General features: G+C 35.0%; 1 protein-coding gene across 6 annotated transcripts in view; it reads left to right on the top strand.

Moving 5' to 3' along the window:
• Positions 1–14,884, top strand: part of GALNT3 (polypeptide N-acetylgalactosaminyltransferase 3) — an 87,716-nt gene that overhangs the window by 39,718 nt on the left and 33,114 nt on the right. For all 6 annotated transcript variants that reach the window (XM_069080489.1, XM_069080488.1, XM_069080484.1 and 3 more), the window contains 5 exons: positions 3,671–3,843; positions 6,815–6,964; positions 8,019–8,253; positions 8,835–8,952; positions 13,325–13,525. In XM_069080489.1, the coding sequence (XP_068936590.1) occupies positions 3,671–3,843; positions 6,815–6,964; positions 8,019–8,253; positions 8,835–8,952; positions 13,325–13,525 (877 nt within the window). The remainder of the gene's footprint in view (positions 1–3,670; positions 3,844–6,814; positions 6,965–8,018; positions 8,254–8,834; positions 8,953–13,324; positions 13,526–14,884) is intronic.

The following is a 14,884-nucleotide window of genomic DNA, read 5'->3' as shown; positions in this document are numbered from 1 at the left end:
GACCAGATTTGAACTTGGAAAGGAGTCTTCCTGACTCCAGGCCAAGCATTCTACCCACTGTGCCCCCTAGCTGCCCCATTGTCCCACAGTTGATTTATATTGAGGTTGCAGTCCTTTTAAACTCTTACATCTTCACACTGCTGTCTAATCATATGTCCTCCTTTTGTATACTTTTAAGGTGGATAAAAAAAAAAACAAATATAGGTCTTCACATTTTTTCCTGTTAAATTTCATCACCTCAGATTTGGTACTGATTCTCATCCAGTGATTTTAGCTATACTTTCCAGCTTTGTAAATCTATAAATTTTATAGGTATTTAATTTGATAGTAGTTAATCTCTTTCAGTGTACTCAGTCTTCAGATGTACCCACCTCACCTCCTAGTGATGCTTCATTCCCTTCCCTTGAAACTCTTCCTCCACCCCAACCTTCCCAGTGCCATTGTTATTTCTCTGTATCAGGCAGCCTGAAGTGGTGGATGAAGAACTGGCATCAGAGCCAGAGAAACTTGGTCCTACCTTCTGTACATAGTACCTGTGGCTATAGAAATGCTTGTCTGACTGATAATGTGACCCTAGGTAAGTCACTTACCTCCTTGGTATTTCCCTAAGTCGATAAGTTGCTGAACATACAGACAATCCACCCAAAGGGAGTAAATGAATGATGCATGTTCCTGATGATGATCTGGAACAGGGAAAAAATTTAGTTGAGATTATGAGTTTAAGTTTTCCAAATCCTGCTGGGGATTGAGGGGGGCTGTTTTAAAAGCAGAGAATTTGGTAAATTCTTGCGTGCATTGTTGATAAATCCATCCCTTAGACAGTAAACAGTTTTGGAAGGCTCATCTGGCCATGATTTAAAGAAGATATATATTTGAAAGAAGATTTCAGAGGGACAAGATATGTAGGATTCCATGGTTTGAGAATCCTGAAGCAAAGTTGGCTCAAAAAAGGCATGAGAAGTTCTCAAGAATTAAATTTTGATGATGCAATCCCTAATGATTCCTATAAGAAGAAGGAAATGACTGAGATGGCTACACAAAGATCTTGTCAAGGCCAGATTTAAAAAACAAAACATTTTATTAACAAAAAGCAATGATTTTAGCCCCAGTCCTCACTAACTGAACTCACCTTAAAGAGGAAAATTTAAGCCAAAAATTCTTGTGCAGTGACCACATCTAAAAATGTATATAGTATTTTGTCTTAGTATTCCTTTGGCTTAAGAAGAAAAATAATGTCTTATTTTCTTTTGTCTAGGACTTTAACTGACTTTTCATTTGGTTCAACTTCATCTTCCTTTCATCTATCTTTTTACTTACACTATTGTAGTCATTGCATATTTCTCATGGTTCTATTTAATTTTGCTCTTCATTCATTTATACAAATCATCTCTAATTTGTTCGAATTCCTAATTTTTGTAATTTCTCACTACAAAATAATAGTCCTTTATCACATAATAGAGTTTACTTTTTAGCTATTCCTCAGTTAATGGCCGCCCACTTTGTTTCCATTTCTTTGCTTTCATGAAGAATATTGCAGTGATTATTTTAGGATATCTTTAGCAACTATCTTGGAATTCTTGGTTACCTTCAAGATTCAGTTAAAGATTCATATTATGCATGAGACCTTTCCTGGTATCCACAGCTTCCAGAAGTTGTTCTTTCCTTCTTCTACCTCCCACCCACCTCTATTTCTTCACTTCTTTTAATTTTAAAATTTGCATTTTTATTTTTCACAATTATATGTGACAACAATTTTTAATAATCATTTTTAAAATTTTGAGTCCAAATTCTCTCCCCTTTTCCCCTTTTTCCTCAATTGAGAAGGCAAGCACTTTGATATAGGTTATAATGTGCAGCACGGTCATGTAAAACATATTTCCATATTAGGTTGTGAAAGAGCACAGACTGCCCCTCCCCCACAAAAATGAAGTTAAAAAAATACTATGCTTTGCTCTGCATTCAATGACTCTATCAGTTCTTTCTCTGGAAGTAGCTAGCATTTTTTCATCTTAAGTCCTTTAAGGATTGTCTTGGATCATTGCTGAAAATAGCTAAGTATTTTACAGTTGATCATCATCCAATATTTCTGTTACTGTGTACAATGTTATGGTTCTGCTCATTTCATTTTGTATCAATTCATATAAGTCTTTCTAGGTTTTTCTGAAATCATCCTGTTCATTATTTCTCATTAATTAATAGTATTCCATCATAATTATATACCACAGCTTGTTTAGCAAATTAATGGGCATCCCTCTCAATTTTCAGTTCTTTGCCACCACAAAAAGAATTGCTATAAATATTTTTGTACATATAGGTCCTTTTTTTTAATCTCTAAGATACAGTCCTAGTAGTGGTATTGCTGGGTCAAAGATCCACGCACCTCATACAAATAAACACCCAGCCCCTTCTCTATCAAATGTACCATTGATGCTTTCTAAGCAGGGAGTATTATGGTCAGACTTGAACAATATGTATGTATTATGGGAGTGACTGGGTTCATGGAGAGCAATTAGACTCTTCCTGGGAAAAAGGAGGTGTGGGTATGTATGTATGTGTGTGTGTGTGTGCATGTGTGTGTGTATGTGTATGTGTGTGTTTTGATGGGGTGATCCAGAAGGAGACAGATGTGAGAGATACTGATGATGGGGTACTTGACAAATTTGGCATTTGATTGAATATAGAAAGTGATGGTTAGTGAAAAGTTGAGAATGACTCCTAGATGTCCTAGTGGTTAGAAGAATGATGATGCCACCAAATAAATGGAGAAGTTAGAAAGAGAATGGGGTAGGGAAAAAGAGAAATGAGAGTTATGTTTTGGATGTGTTGAATTTGATATTCCTATGAAACATATAAGTGGAGATGTCCATAGGTATTTGGAGATGGAGAAGGAACTTAGGAGGGAACTGAATTCTGGATATGCAGATTTGGGAATCATGGATAGAATTTATTGTGGAATATTTATCAGATATACTGTAGAGGGGATCCCTGTTCTAGATCAGTAGTTAGATGATTTCTTTCTGAGCTTCCTTCAAACCCTGAAGTACACTGTGATGTTCTGATTTGTTGAGTATTTTGTTTTGGATTTTTATTTTTCATATGATAACATTTTGAGAAAATCAACTTTTTTCTCTTTTACTAGAGCATAAGGTAAGCAATTTTATTAGCATCAACTTAGCTTTTGCAAAATAAAATTTTAACAGCTAATTTTTTGCATGAATATTGTATTCTGAGAATTTAATTGACTAGAGTATTTAACAACATATTATACATTTTCGGGTTAAATGGAAGGAGAAAATTAGGTTATTTTCAGGAAAATAATTAATACTATTCAGATTCTATCTATATATTGTTTCTATTATAAGAAATATTTATATTAGATGTGTAATTTTTACGCTAACTGAAGCTACAGGATGGTGCTCTATTATTTTGTACCTACCTAGTACACTGTTAATAGTTGCCTTTCCATAGATTTGGTGTCTTCTTACACGAAGTCCTTTCTGGGGGAATTTTTTATTAATCTGTTTACATTATAGCAAATATAAAATAACATGTATAACAGCAGTCCTCAGAGAGGCTTATGAAAGGAAAAAATCTAATGTTGATATAAGTAAAGCTAGATCTGAGGTAAAATGTGAAATCTCTAACTTAGACTATTTTTTTTAACTTCCAGATGTATTGAGCAAAAATTTAAACGCTGTCCTCCCTTGCCTACCACAAGTGTCATAATAATTTTTCACAATGAAGCATGGTCTACTCTGCTTAGAACAGTCCACAGTGTACTCTATTCTTCACCAGCCATACTGCTGAAAGAAATCATTTTGGTAGATGATGCCAGTGAGGACGGTAAGGGAAAAAAAAATACAATTAGATTATACTTTATAAGATTGTATAGGGTTGGCTAAAACCTATTTAGGAATAGTTATCCACCTATCAATCTACCTTCTCAGAGATGTGCCATCCTCCTTTGGATGACCTGTGCTAAAGGAAATTTGATATCAGTGGGAGTAAACATTTGAGTGTTTCTGAAGGCTGAAGAAAAATTGTAAAGTATACCTTTCCTCATAACTTCAGGACTATTTAAATAGAAGGAATTATTTTGAAAAATCAAATTGGGGATTATTACCTTCTCTCCAAGTTTCTAAATGGTCCCTGTGGGAGTAAATAGTTTTGAAGGGTAGCTTAACCTTTTGTCTAAATTACAGGCCAGTGGAACTTTATGCAGTCAGTCCACCTTTGCAACTTTGGGCACCTGCAGGAGACCTTTAGGTTCCTGCCTTTCATAGCTTCTTCAAATTTTTAAAAATATTTACCGAATTACATGATCTCTGAAAGCCTTTCCAACTCCAACAATCTTACAGTCCTAAATTATCCACTGAAGACATGTTCAGTAAAGTAACTGCTGGGTATGGGGAAGAAGTACTGTCTCTGTTCTTTGCTTGATTACATAATCTAGTGGGGAAGTGAGATACAAGCATGAACTGAAGTGTTGCATTGAAATCTAAATTTTCTAATTTGGACTTTCTTTTTAAACATTGAAGGGGGGGGGTGCTTTTGTGAAAGGAAACCTTCTGTATTGCCCTTTAAAAAAAATAGCCAAAAAGTATTAGCAGATGCCTGTAATTACTGATGCTAAGGAGACTGATACTGTTAGATCAGTTATGGGAATGGGAATCTGAAGATCTTCCCTGCCCCTTGACCCTTTGATAGGCTTAAGTGACTCTGAGAACCTTCCCTGATTTGAAAGTATACTCTGTCCCCTAATAGGCTGAATATGGTCACGGGAAGCCTGTGGTGGGAAGGTTGTTTTTCAGGAATGCCCACACCTTGTTACTTTGTGATTGGGCAGTGGGTCAAGAGGGCTATGACATTCTCTGACCCTAGAGAAGGCTATATATACCCTGAGGTGAGGTTTTGCTTTGGGGGTCACTTTGATAAGAGTTGTGTGATTTGACCAGATGAGACTTTGGGCAGCAACCCTTGAGGTCCCCCCACCCCTGCCCTTTGAAAACCCAGATGTTGGCGCTTCCCTCTCTGGTAATTGGCTAGGTATGGATATAATGGTCAGACAGCTGGAAGCCCTGTCTGCTGATCTGTTTCTCTGTATTTTTTGTCTGCTTGGGCCTCTCTAAATCCACGGCACCAGTTCCTCCCAGTTCGGTCCTCTCTCTTCACATCAACAAGTCCATCCACAAGTGGGATTCATGAGCTCTGAGTTTCAACACTCAGCCTGAAAACCAAGCCAAAACAGGGGGATCTTTACATTCCATTACTATTACAGTAGTAAGGCTAAGCTGCTGGGTATCTGCAGCAAGTTCAACATCACATTGCAAACCCCTGGGGGAGGTGAAGTGGGCAGGGAAGTGAAGGAATGGGACTGCCTAAGGAGGGGGAAACCAGCCAAGGTCAGAAATATAGCAAGTCAAAGTTTCTGGTGCCATTGAATAGTGGGATCAGGCCTGTGAGTGGCTATTGTACTTCCAGCCTGAGTGAGATAGGGAATCCCAACCTCTCCCAAAATAAATGAAGAAATAAAAGAATTATGCACCTTTAAACACCTGTAATACTTCTATTTTAAAATTCTTAATTTGTTAAAGCAGAACACATCCATGATTGTGTTTTCTTGACAATGATCATTTCCATTTATATTTCTGGGGACTAGGTCTAATGTATTTAAGTCTAATGTATTTACACAGGCTGACTTTACTCCTCAGGTGATCCTAGGATCCTGCCTCCTTCATGTTTTAAACAGGCAACTTTGTTGTCCTTTCTAATGAGCGATGGGATAAAAAACAAATTTAATACACTTATATGTATTTGAATATGTACTTGCCTTATCAATATTCCCATATTTCATGGAAGCAGTTGTGAAAACTGAGAACCGTATAGGAAGAAGGTCATATGTAGCATTTATAAGTGACCAAGAGTTTGAGCAATATTTGAGCAATATTTGAGCAGATAGGCAAATGTTTATAAATATTTGATTGACTTGTTGGTTTTTTCCCATTACTTATTGTCCCAGTTTTTATCCAATAGACATTTCACTTAGTTTGGAATTACATGTTTCTGTAGTAGGCACATTGCTACATATTTCCTTAGTCTTGATTAACATATGTTTTCATGCTAGTCATACCTTGGAAACTTTCAATTTTGCAGTACTCTAAGACTTAATAGTAGGTAGTTCAGTATTAATAAGTCTTCTGACAACACATTTAAGTAGTTACTTTCTGGGAGACCATATTCCCTGATGAATCTGATTCCTTCATCTGGTTGGGAAAGTCACATGGTTATTCCAGATTCAATTTTCATCCTTTTTTTTCTAAGACTCCTGTTTTTACCCAAATTTTAAAAAAGATTTATTAGAATTTGCTTCTTTAAATCCAAATGTGTTTCATTTGATACTTAGTAAAATCCCTTGACATCTAAATACTTACCTATGGTGCTACTTGGCAGCCTAGCACCTCTCATTTTTTTTCAAAAGCCTTTAAAGTCATTAATCAATATGAATGATAAGTGTTTTGTGTGTTGCAAGTGTGTGTGGTGCATGTTATAGCTTAGAACATTTGAGAAAGTTGATTTTTATTCAGCTATGAAGAGTTAAATTGAAGATTAAAACACTGATTTTTCTTGATTTGAAGGACCATATATAGCTGTTTAATAAAGCAATGCCTCACACTGTTTTTGTTTGATTGTTTTGCATTGGTTTTTGTTTTTATTTGGTGTATTGTTTATATTTTCAAAATTTTGTATATTTTACTTCTAGATGTTGAATATGAAAACAAATTTTAAAGATTAAACTAGAATGTTTTTCTTACAGAATATTTGCATGATAAACTAGATGAATATATTAAGCAATTTCAAATAGTAAAAGTTGTCCGACAAAAAGAAAGACAAGGTCTGATCAATGCCCGATTGCTGGGAGCATCAGTAGCAACTGCTGAAACGCTCACCTTTTTAGATTCCCACTGTAAGTATCTGGAATTAAGTCTTTTGACAGTACAAATTTTAAAGAAAATCTACTTTCTCTTCATATTCTTTTTCCAAAAATTGCTTAACTTTTGGCCTTTCAGGGATGCTGACTGGTCTTGTTGACTCTTCTTCAGGACCAGCTCCTCCACAATGAAGGTGACAACCAAAACAACTTGCACCCTTGACTAGCTAATGATGTGAGCTACCACTCTGTCACATGGAGCTCTGTTCCCTGTAGTGTGTGAACCTGCTGCTATCCAGTCTTAACCTTTCTCCTAATGAGCTTTCATTTTTAGATGAACATTATTCAGAAGATAATAAATCCTACATCTATATTATTATTATTATTTAAAGCAATTGGGGTTAAGTAATTTGCTCAAGGTTACGTGGCCAGTTATTTCTGGGTGTGCTGCTAAGTATCTGAGCCCAGATTCGATCCCCAGGTCATCACCACACTGGGGCTGGTGCTCTTACTCACTGTGCTACCTGGCCGCCCCTATATTATTTTTTAAGATTTACAAAGCCTTCAAAGAAACTTTTATGTGAAATGCCTTTGCATGATTTTAGATTTGTATTGTTAATCTTCTACCCTTGATCTTTCAGTGCTATGGAAAATATAAACTACTTACTAGTTTTTGTTTCTTTTTTTTATAATAACCATCATCAACAATCTTTGGGCCAAATTTTCTTTGCCCTGATCCAGCTTTATTCTCTATTATCTCTTCTATCTTTACTCTTTTACTATTGTCAATCATTACTATGAATGTTTGAGTGCACCTCTTCCTCCTGTCCAAGTTTTTATATACTCATTTTATCTCTTGGGTTTATGAATTCAGTGTATTTGAAATGTCAATAATAATAACTCAGAACATTTCCATTATGACTTTTTGTCTTTGAAAGAGCTTATTAGGCAAAACAAAAAAAAAAAATTGGCAGCCAGTTTTAAGTATAAAGTAATATCCAACATGTAAATAATTTTACAGTGTACTTTTTTTCTGTTGAATAAAAAACTCATATCTTTTGTGAAGTAATCAAAATTTTATTCCCACCAGGTGAGTGCTTTTATGGTTGGTTAGAGCCCTTGTTGGCAAGAATAGCTGAGAACTACACAGCAGTTGTAAGTCCAGATATTGCATCAATAGATCTTAATACTTTTGAATTCAGCAAACCTTCTCCTTATGGACATAACCACAACCGTGGAAATTTTGACTGGAGTTTATCATTTGGCTGGGAATCTCTTCCTGATCACGAAAAGCAAAGAAGAAAAGATGAAACCTATCCAATCAGGTGATTATCTAAATCTTATGTTAATAAATGTACATTAACATGATTGATTTACTCTACAATTTTTTTTTTGCACTTGCCATACTTGGGTTAGTCCTGTCATACAGAGTCATAGAATGATAGATTTAGAGCAAGTAGAGTTATATAGTCCTGCTTAAATGGTTATGTAGTCATTTTACAAATGAAGAAACTTAGGCCCCAAAAGGTGAAGTGGATTGCTAAAGGTCACACCTCTGGCAAATGACATGTTTGGGACTCAAACCCAGATATTCTGACTCCCAAATGCATAGCACTGCTTATTCAATTCATGCTAGTTGCAAGTAATTGAAGTCAACATCAAATACTGGGGAAATAGGAAAATCATGTTTCCTTTTCTTTGTTTCATGCCCCTGAGACTGACTTGGCTATTGAAAGGCCTAGTACATATAACATCTTTGACTATTTTCTTCAAAAGTTGATTTTAAAGTGACATTTACAAAATGCTCTCTTTATCCTATATTTGGTTCCATTTGCTCTTTAAAAAAAAACCTGTATTTTAGTTTTTTGTCTTGTTTTTAAGTTTCACCATGCATTTTGTTTTGCAGAACACCCACTTTTGCAGGAGGTCTTTTTTCTATATCAAAAGAATATTTTGAATATATTGGAACTTATGATGAAGAAATGAAAATCTGGGGAGGAGAAAATATAGAAATGTCTTTCAGAGTAAGTTTATTGGAGATTAACTGTATTAAGCATTTGGATTACTTTGTGAAAATCAATTGATATGAACTATAAAGTATGTGTTATATGCACTTTAAATCATAAGGGCTAAAAAATTTGGAAGAAAACCTTTTCCTTTAAAGACATAATTTGACATATTTATTTAATGCTGCAGAAATACAAGAGAATATAGAGTTAAGATCCTGTATTTGAGCAATAAGACCTATTAATGCACTTAGAGCTAAGATAAATATAATCAAATCATTATGCTCCAGGAAATAATTTGATTGCCAAAAGGATCAGAATGGAAAATTGATTAAATAAGATTTTAAAGGTCATTGGATTTAGTTGTTTGAACAAAGTGAGCAGTTTTCTGTGTAGAATATAGTGTGGAATGCTAATGTAAGAAGCAAAGCAACAGCTTTGGATGCTTACCCACATATGACTTATATTTGTTTGATCCACTGCTTAGCACAATGCCTGGCACATAGGAAGCACTTAATGCTTTTTGTTGAACAATTTCTTCTTATGAGGTTTATTTTCAATGTTTGTCATGCTTTGTTTTTACCCCTTAGTCTGGTATGCTTTAGAGCAATAGAAGACCTGGGCTCACATTTCCATAATACCATTTCATAACCAGAGGACCTTTGGCAGATATTTTACAGATTAGGAAGCCTTGGTTTCCTGTAAAGTTGGGATAATGATATTTGCTCCACCTACCTCATAAGTTTCTTATATGGATCAAATAGGAAATGTAAATGCTCTTCATAAAGGAAAAAGCATAAAGGTCACATAAATGCCACCACAATGTAGTGGCAATAACAAATCTTTTTTTTAAATTCCTTATTATTGATATATTTTTAAAGATTGAAGACATTCATATGAGTAACATTGAGTCAATATTTCATCTAGATTTAACCTATAAGATTGTAATCAGATTTTATAATATTTAATTAAATATTTATAACCAGAAGGAAAGGAAAGGGAATAAGCATTTGTATAATGCCTGCTATGTGCAAGTTCTAAGCACTTATTAAAAATATTATCTTTTGATCCTCACAAAAACCCTGTGAAGTAGGTACTTTTATTATCCCCATTTTACAGTTGAAGAAAATGTAAAAATAGTGACTTGCCAGAGTCATAGAGCTAATAGGTGTCTGAGGCTGGATGTGAATCTAAGGATTCAGACTCCAGACCCAGCACTCTATAAATTATACCCATCAGCTACCTTAGAAGTATAACATCAGATTGAGAAGTTATAGTTTAAAGGCTTGAAAAACAACAATGTTTTGCTCATACTGTGAAATTTTAGAGCCACCTTTTACATCACCAGAGCTATAATTCACATGTTTACAGTGAATGAATTAACATCAATGTGAATATCTAACAATCTACAAAGTTATATGCCAGTAATCATATATTACAATATCATTCTGTGATTAAAGTTCATGTGTAAATATTTATAACTAGCCAGATTTCAGAATCCTTTTTATTTAGGGCCTTTGGTTGAAGGAGACAGCATTAATTTTAAAAACCATTGAAAGAGATAAATATTGATACAATCACACTTGAATCATTTGTTAACAGAAATATGATATATTAAGAATTTTCAACTTAAAAGATAGGTATTTGTTTTTTACAAATTATATCTGACTTCTTCCTCATGGTAATAAAAGTAATATTGCTATGAGATTTTTATAATTATATAAAACTGACACCTTGCTAGGGCAGAGTAGAACCTGGGTCTTCTTATACTTAGATTACTGGTCTATACTTCCATTTACCCATATCATTTATGCATAATGACCAGGAAGAGTTGTGTCAATGGCTGGATGTATAATACCAAAGGTACCTTTGTCTTGGTATTGTTATTGAATGTTCGTAGATCTGCAAATTGCTGCTAGATATGCATGTGGCATAATGTTTAGAGTGTACATTTATCACTACCTATCTGTGTGACCATGGAGAAGTCACTTAATCTCTCTGAGGTTCAGTTTCTTCAACTGCAAAATATGGATTATACCTCTAGAATCTGCCCCCCAAGAGTTGCTGTGAGTTTCAAGTAAGAGAATAGAGATAATGCACTTTCCAGACTTTACAACACTATACAAATGCTACCTGCTGACAAAGGAAAATCCATAAATGTATGCATAATAGAATAATGTAGAAGTTAAATTTTCTGAGGTTTTATATAAAACATCCAAAATAGAGTCAGAATTTTTAATCCAACATAACTGCATGTTTGGTTACTGGCATATGACTTTGTAGGCTGTTAGATGTTCATGTTGATGTTAGTTCATTCAGTGTAAACAGGTGAACTGTAATTCTGTGAGTTAAACATGAATTGTATAATGTACTAAGCTAGGTTCTGGGAAAACAAGAACAAAAATTAAATAAATTTTGCCCTCAAAAAAGTTGCTTATATTCTACTGGGGACACTCAATATACATGGGCAAAATATAATACAAGGTAGACAGCAAAGGGGGCAAAAGAGAACTCTGAAAAAATTGAAAATGGGAAAGTACACTAACTTGTAACACATTAGAGAAAACTTCATGGAGAAGATTGCAACTGAACTGATCTTTGTTGGATGATCTTGAAAGGTGAAAAGAAAGAACAAGTTTTAGTCAGAGGGAAACCACTGAGACAGATGATAGAATGTTGAGTTCAGGAAATAGCTAGTAGGTTAGTTTAACAGAAATATGGATTTCGTGAAAGGGAGAATGTGAAATAAGGCTGTGTATGTAGGTAGGAGCTAGATTATAAAGGGTCTTAAATGCTCTTCTGGACAATAGGAAATGACTGAAAGTTTCTGATCCGGCCAAGTAACACTTTCAAGTCTGTGTTTTAGGAAGACTCATTTTAGCAATCATATGAAGTAGTAATTGGAAGGAGAGATTGAGACCATATTATAGTAGACAACAAGTGATAAAAGGGATCAGGGTGGTAGCAATAGGAGTATATAGGAAGAAGGAAAGACTTGAGCAGCATCTAGACATGGAATTGAGGGAGAGGAGAAAGTGAGAGGTGACTGGGAGGATGATGTTACCCACCAGAGAAGGTGGGAATTTGGAGAAGAGAGATTTAAGAAGGAAAAGGAACATCAGTTGACACAAAATTGTTATAATTTGGTTTAAAATTAAAATGTCATCCTACTATTTCTATTTTCTTTGCCTTGTGGATTAAAAAATGTACTGCCAGTTGATGCTGCTTGGTCCTGTAAGGTATTCTTAAATTCTGGTCCTTCTTTTATTAATGGGAACATGATATGTTCAGCTTTAGATCATTTGAGTTTTGAGGTTCTCCTAAAATTTCTAGGCAATGATTGTCCAATATGCTGGAGTTTAGGGGAGAGATTAAGCCTGGATGCAAAGATTTAATCGTCATCTGTGAATCCCAGGGATTGAATGAGATCATCAAATAAGAGAATGTAGAGAAAGAGGTAAAAAGGTCCCAGGACAGAGTCTTAGGAGACAGTTATGCTTACAAACTAGAAAACATTAAGCATGATGTATCAAAAATTGCTGAAGATCTTTTGCATGGATAGAGGAACTGGCCAGGTTATGTAATATAAGGTAGAAGAGAGAATCCAGAAAAAGAAAGTGGCCATCAGAAAAGTCAAGGAGATAAAGCCAAAATAGGAAATAGGATTTAGCATTTGGAATCATTGGTAATCTTTTAGAAAGTAGTTTCAGTAGGGTGGGATTAGAAGCCAGGTTTCAAGGGGTTGAGAAGTAAGTTTGCAGTGAAGTGGATGTATTAAGTACGGTGTAAAGGAGGACAGACAGAAGACAATAATATTGAGAGGATGGGGAGAGAGGGAGTTTGTTTAATATGGAGGAGACCTAAGTATGTTTATAGGCAATTGAGGAAGGAGCAAGTAGGTAGGAAGAAATTGAAGATAACAGAGAGGGAATGATTGAGGGGGTTATGTTCTCTGTGGAGTTGTAAAGGAGTGGAATTAAGGACACAAGAAAACCCTTAGCCTTGGCAAAGAGAAGGAAAACTTCATCCTCTGGAACTGGAACAAAGGAAGAGAGGACAAGTGATGAATATGTAGAGAAGTTTTGAGGTATGGAACTGGGGAGATAATTGAGCTCAGAATGGATGGCCTTCCAAAACAAATGTATAATTAATTAGTTGCCACTAGAGGATGAATTATTGCATAAAAAAAAATTATACAAGTGAATTTAAGAAAATGATACTAAATTTCAGGAGAATAACCATATCTGTGAAGTTGGGATGTCTTTTTTCTCCCATCTGTCTTCTTGGCAAGATGCTTAAAGACAAAGTTGAAAACCAATTTGAATTTTTATTTTATGTTTAAAATCTTCCAAATACTGTGAATTTATACAAAAATATCATTAATTATCAGGTATGGCAATGTGGTGGGCAGTTGGAGATTATGCCTTGCTCTGTTGTTGGACATGTTTTTCGCAGCAAAAGCCCTCATACGTTTCCAAAAGGCACTCAGGTGATTGCTCGTAACCAAGTTCGTCTTGCAGAAGTCTGGATGGATGAATTTAAAGACATATTTTATCGAAGAAACACAGAAGCAGCAAAAATTTTTAAACAGGTAAGTTATAAATAAAAAATCAAAGTTTTGCATATCAGATTCCTTATGAAATCTTCTTAATCAGAAACCCTAGAATAAAGACTTAAAAAAAAGTCAAATGCATTGTTTCAATTGTAGAAAGATGATTTTAAGAGAAACTTTTCATCTTAATAGATGGTTACATTTTTAGTCTTTTTTTCTTTATACAAAATGACTAGGATCAGTGTTTCAGTGTTAGTGTAACATGGCAAACACATAGCACATTTGTAGCATTATTACACTATGTTACTGTCTTTTCTCTTAGGTCAGAGTCACACTCACCCTGTTACTCAAACTGCAAAGAGTGCACACATACTGAAAGATATATGTGGTGAATTGTATATAACTAAGTAGCCACTTCCTGGTGAGAAATTTAAGAACAACAGATTTTCACTTCAGAAGTCCCTCCAATTTTGTGGCCAAGGCTTTCCTATGTTGAATTTGACACTGTAGTTTCAATTTAATTCATCAGAGTTATGCGTTTACTATGTATACAGCACTGTTCTAGGCACTAGCAGAGATACTTTGCTGATATCCGTCAACCAGTCGCTAAGCTCCATGAAGCATACATTTTTATATCTCTACCAGTGCTGTGTATGTAGTAAACACATAACTCTTTTGATGAATTAAATGTTATTGTTTCTTGCTTTTTATTTGATTTTTTTTTTTTGGTGGGGAGGGAGGTCATAACTGTACACAAATACTTTGAGTAATGAGCTTTAATCTTTTTTTTTTTCTCTATCATCATTTGAAATAAAGTAAACAGAACTCTATAAATGAGATTACCCTCCGACCCTATTGTTTTGGCACTCTTCATCGTAAATGGTAGGGGGTCACAAATCTATAAATGCTGTTTTCATTTATATCTAATGACGTGTTTCATTGATTTTACTCAAAAATGATTTCATAGATAAACCTGATAAATCATGACTCCTAGTTTAATTGATTTAGACTCAAAAGACCTGGGTTCAAGTTCCAACATTGTCACTTATCCAGCATTTCACTTCCACAGACTTTTAAATGAAGAGGATTGGACAAGTTGATCTAGAAAGATCCCTTCCATCTCATAACATAAAAGGTTTAGTGAATGCCTTTGTTTGGGAGAAGTTCTATTACTTATGAGGCATATATCAGAAATAGTGCAACTATTTCTTGTTTTGGCCAGAAACTGAGGGTCTTCCCCTCCCTGGTTGTTGTTGTTATTTTATCATTTCTTATCTAGCCTTAATCACTGAAAAGGTGTTTCCTCAGGCAACTGAGACCTCAGAGAGACCTTAGCTTACAAAGGCCAAGGTCTCCCACAGCATCTCCAGCTGGTTCCAGAGGAGCCTTCCTTATGTC

Source organism: Petaurus breviceps, unplaced genomic scaffold (assembly GCF_028583685.1).
Source record: "Petaurus breviceps papuanus isolate PSGF00001 unplaced genomic scaffold, PetGlider_PUasm1.0 91133, whole genome shotgun sequence".
NCBI lineage: Eukaryota > Metazoa > Chordata > Mammalia > Diprotodontia > Petauridae > Petaurus > Petaurus breviceps.
This window is presented reverse-complemented; position numbering and strand designations above follow the sequence as displayed.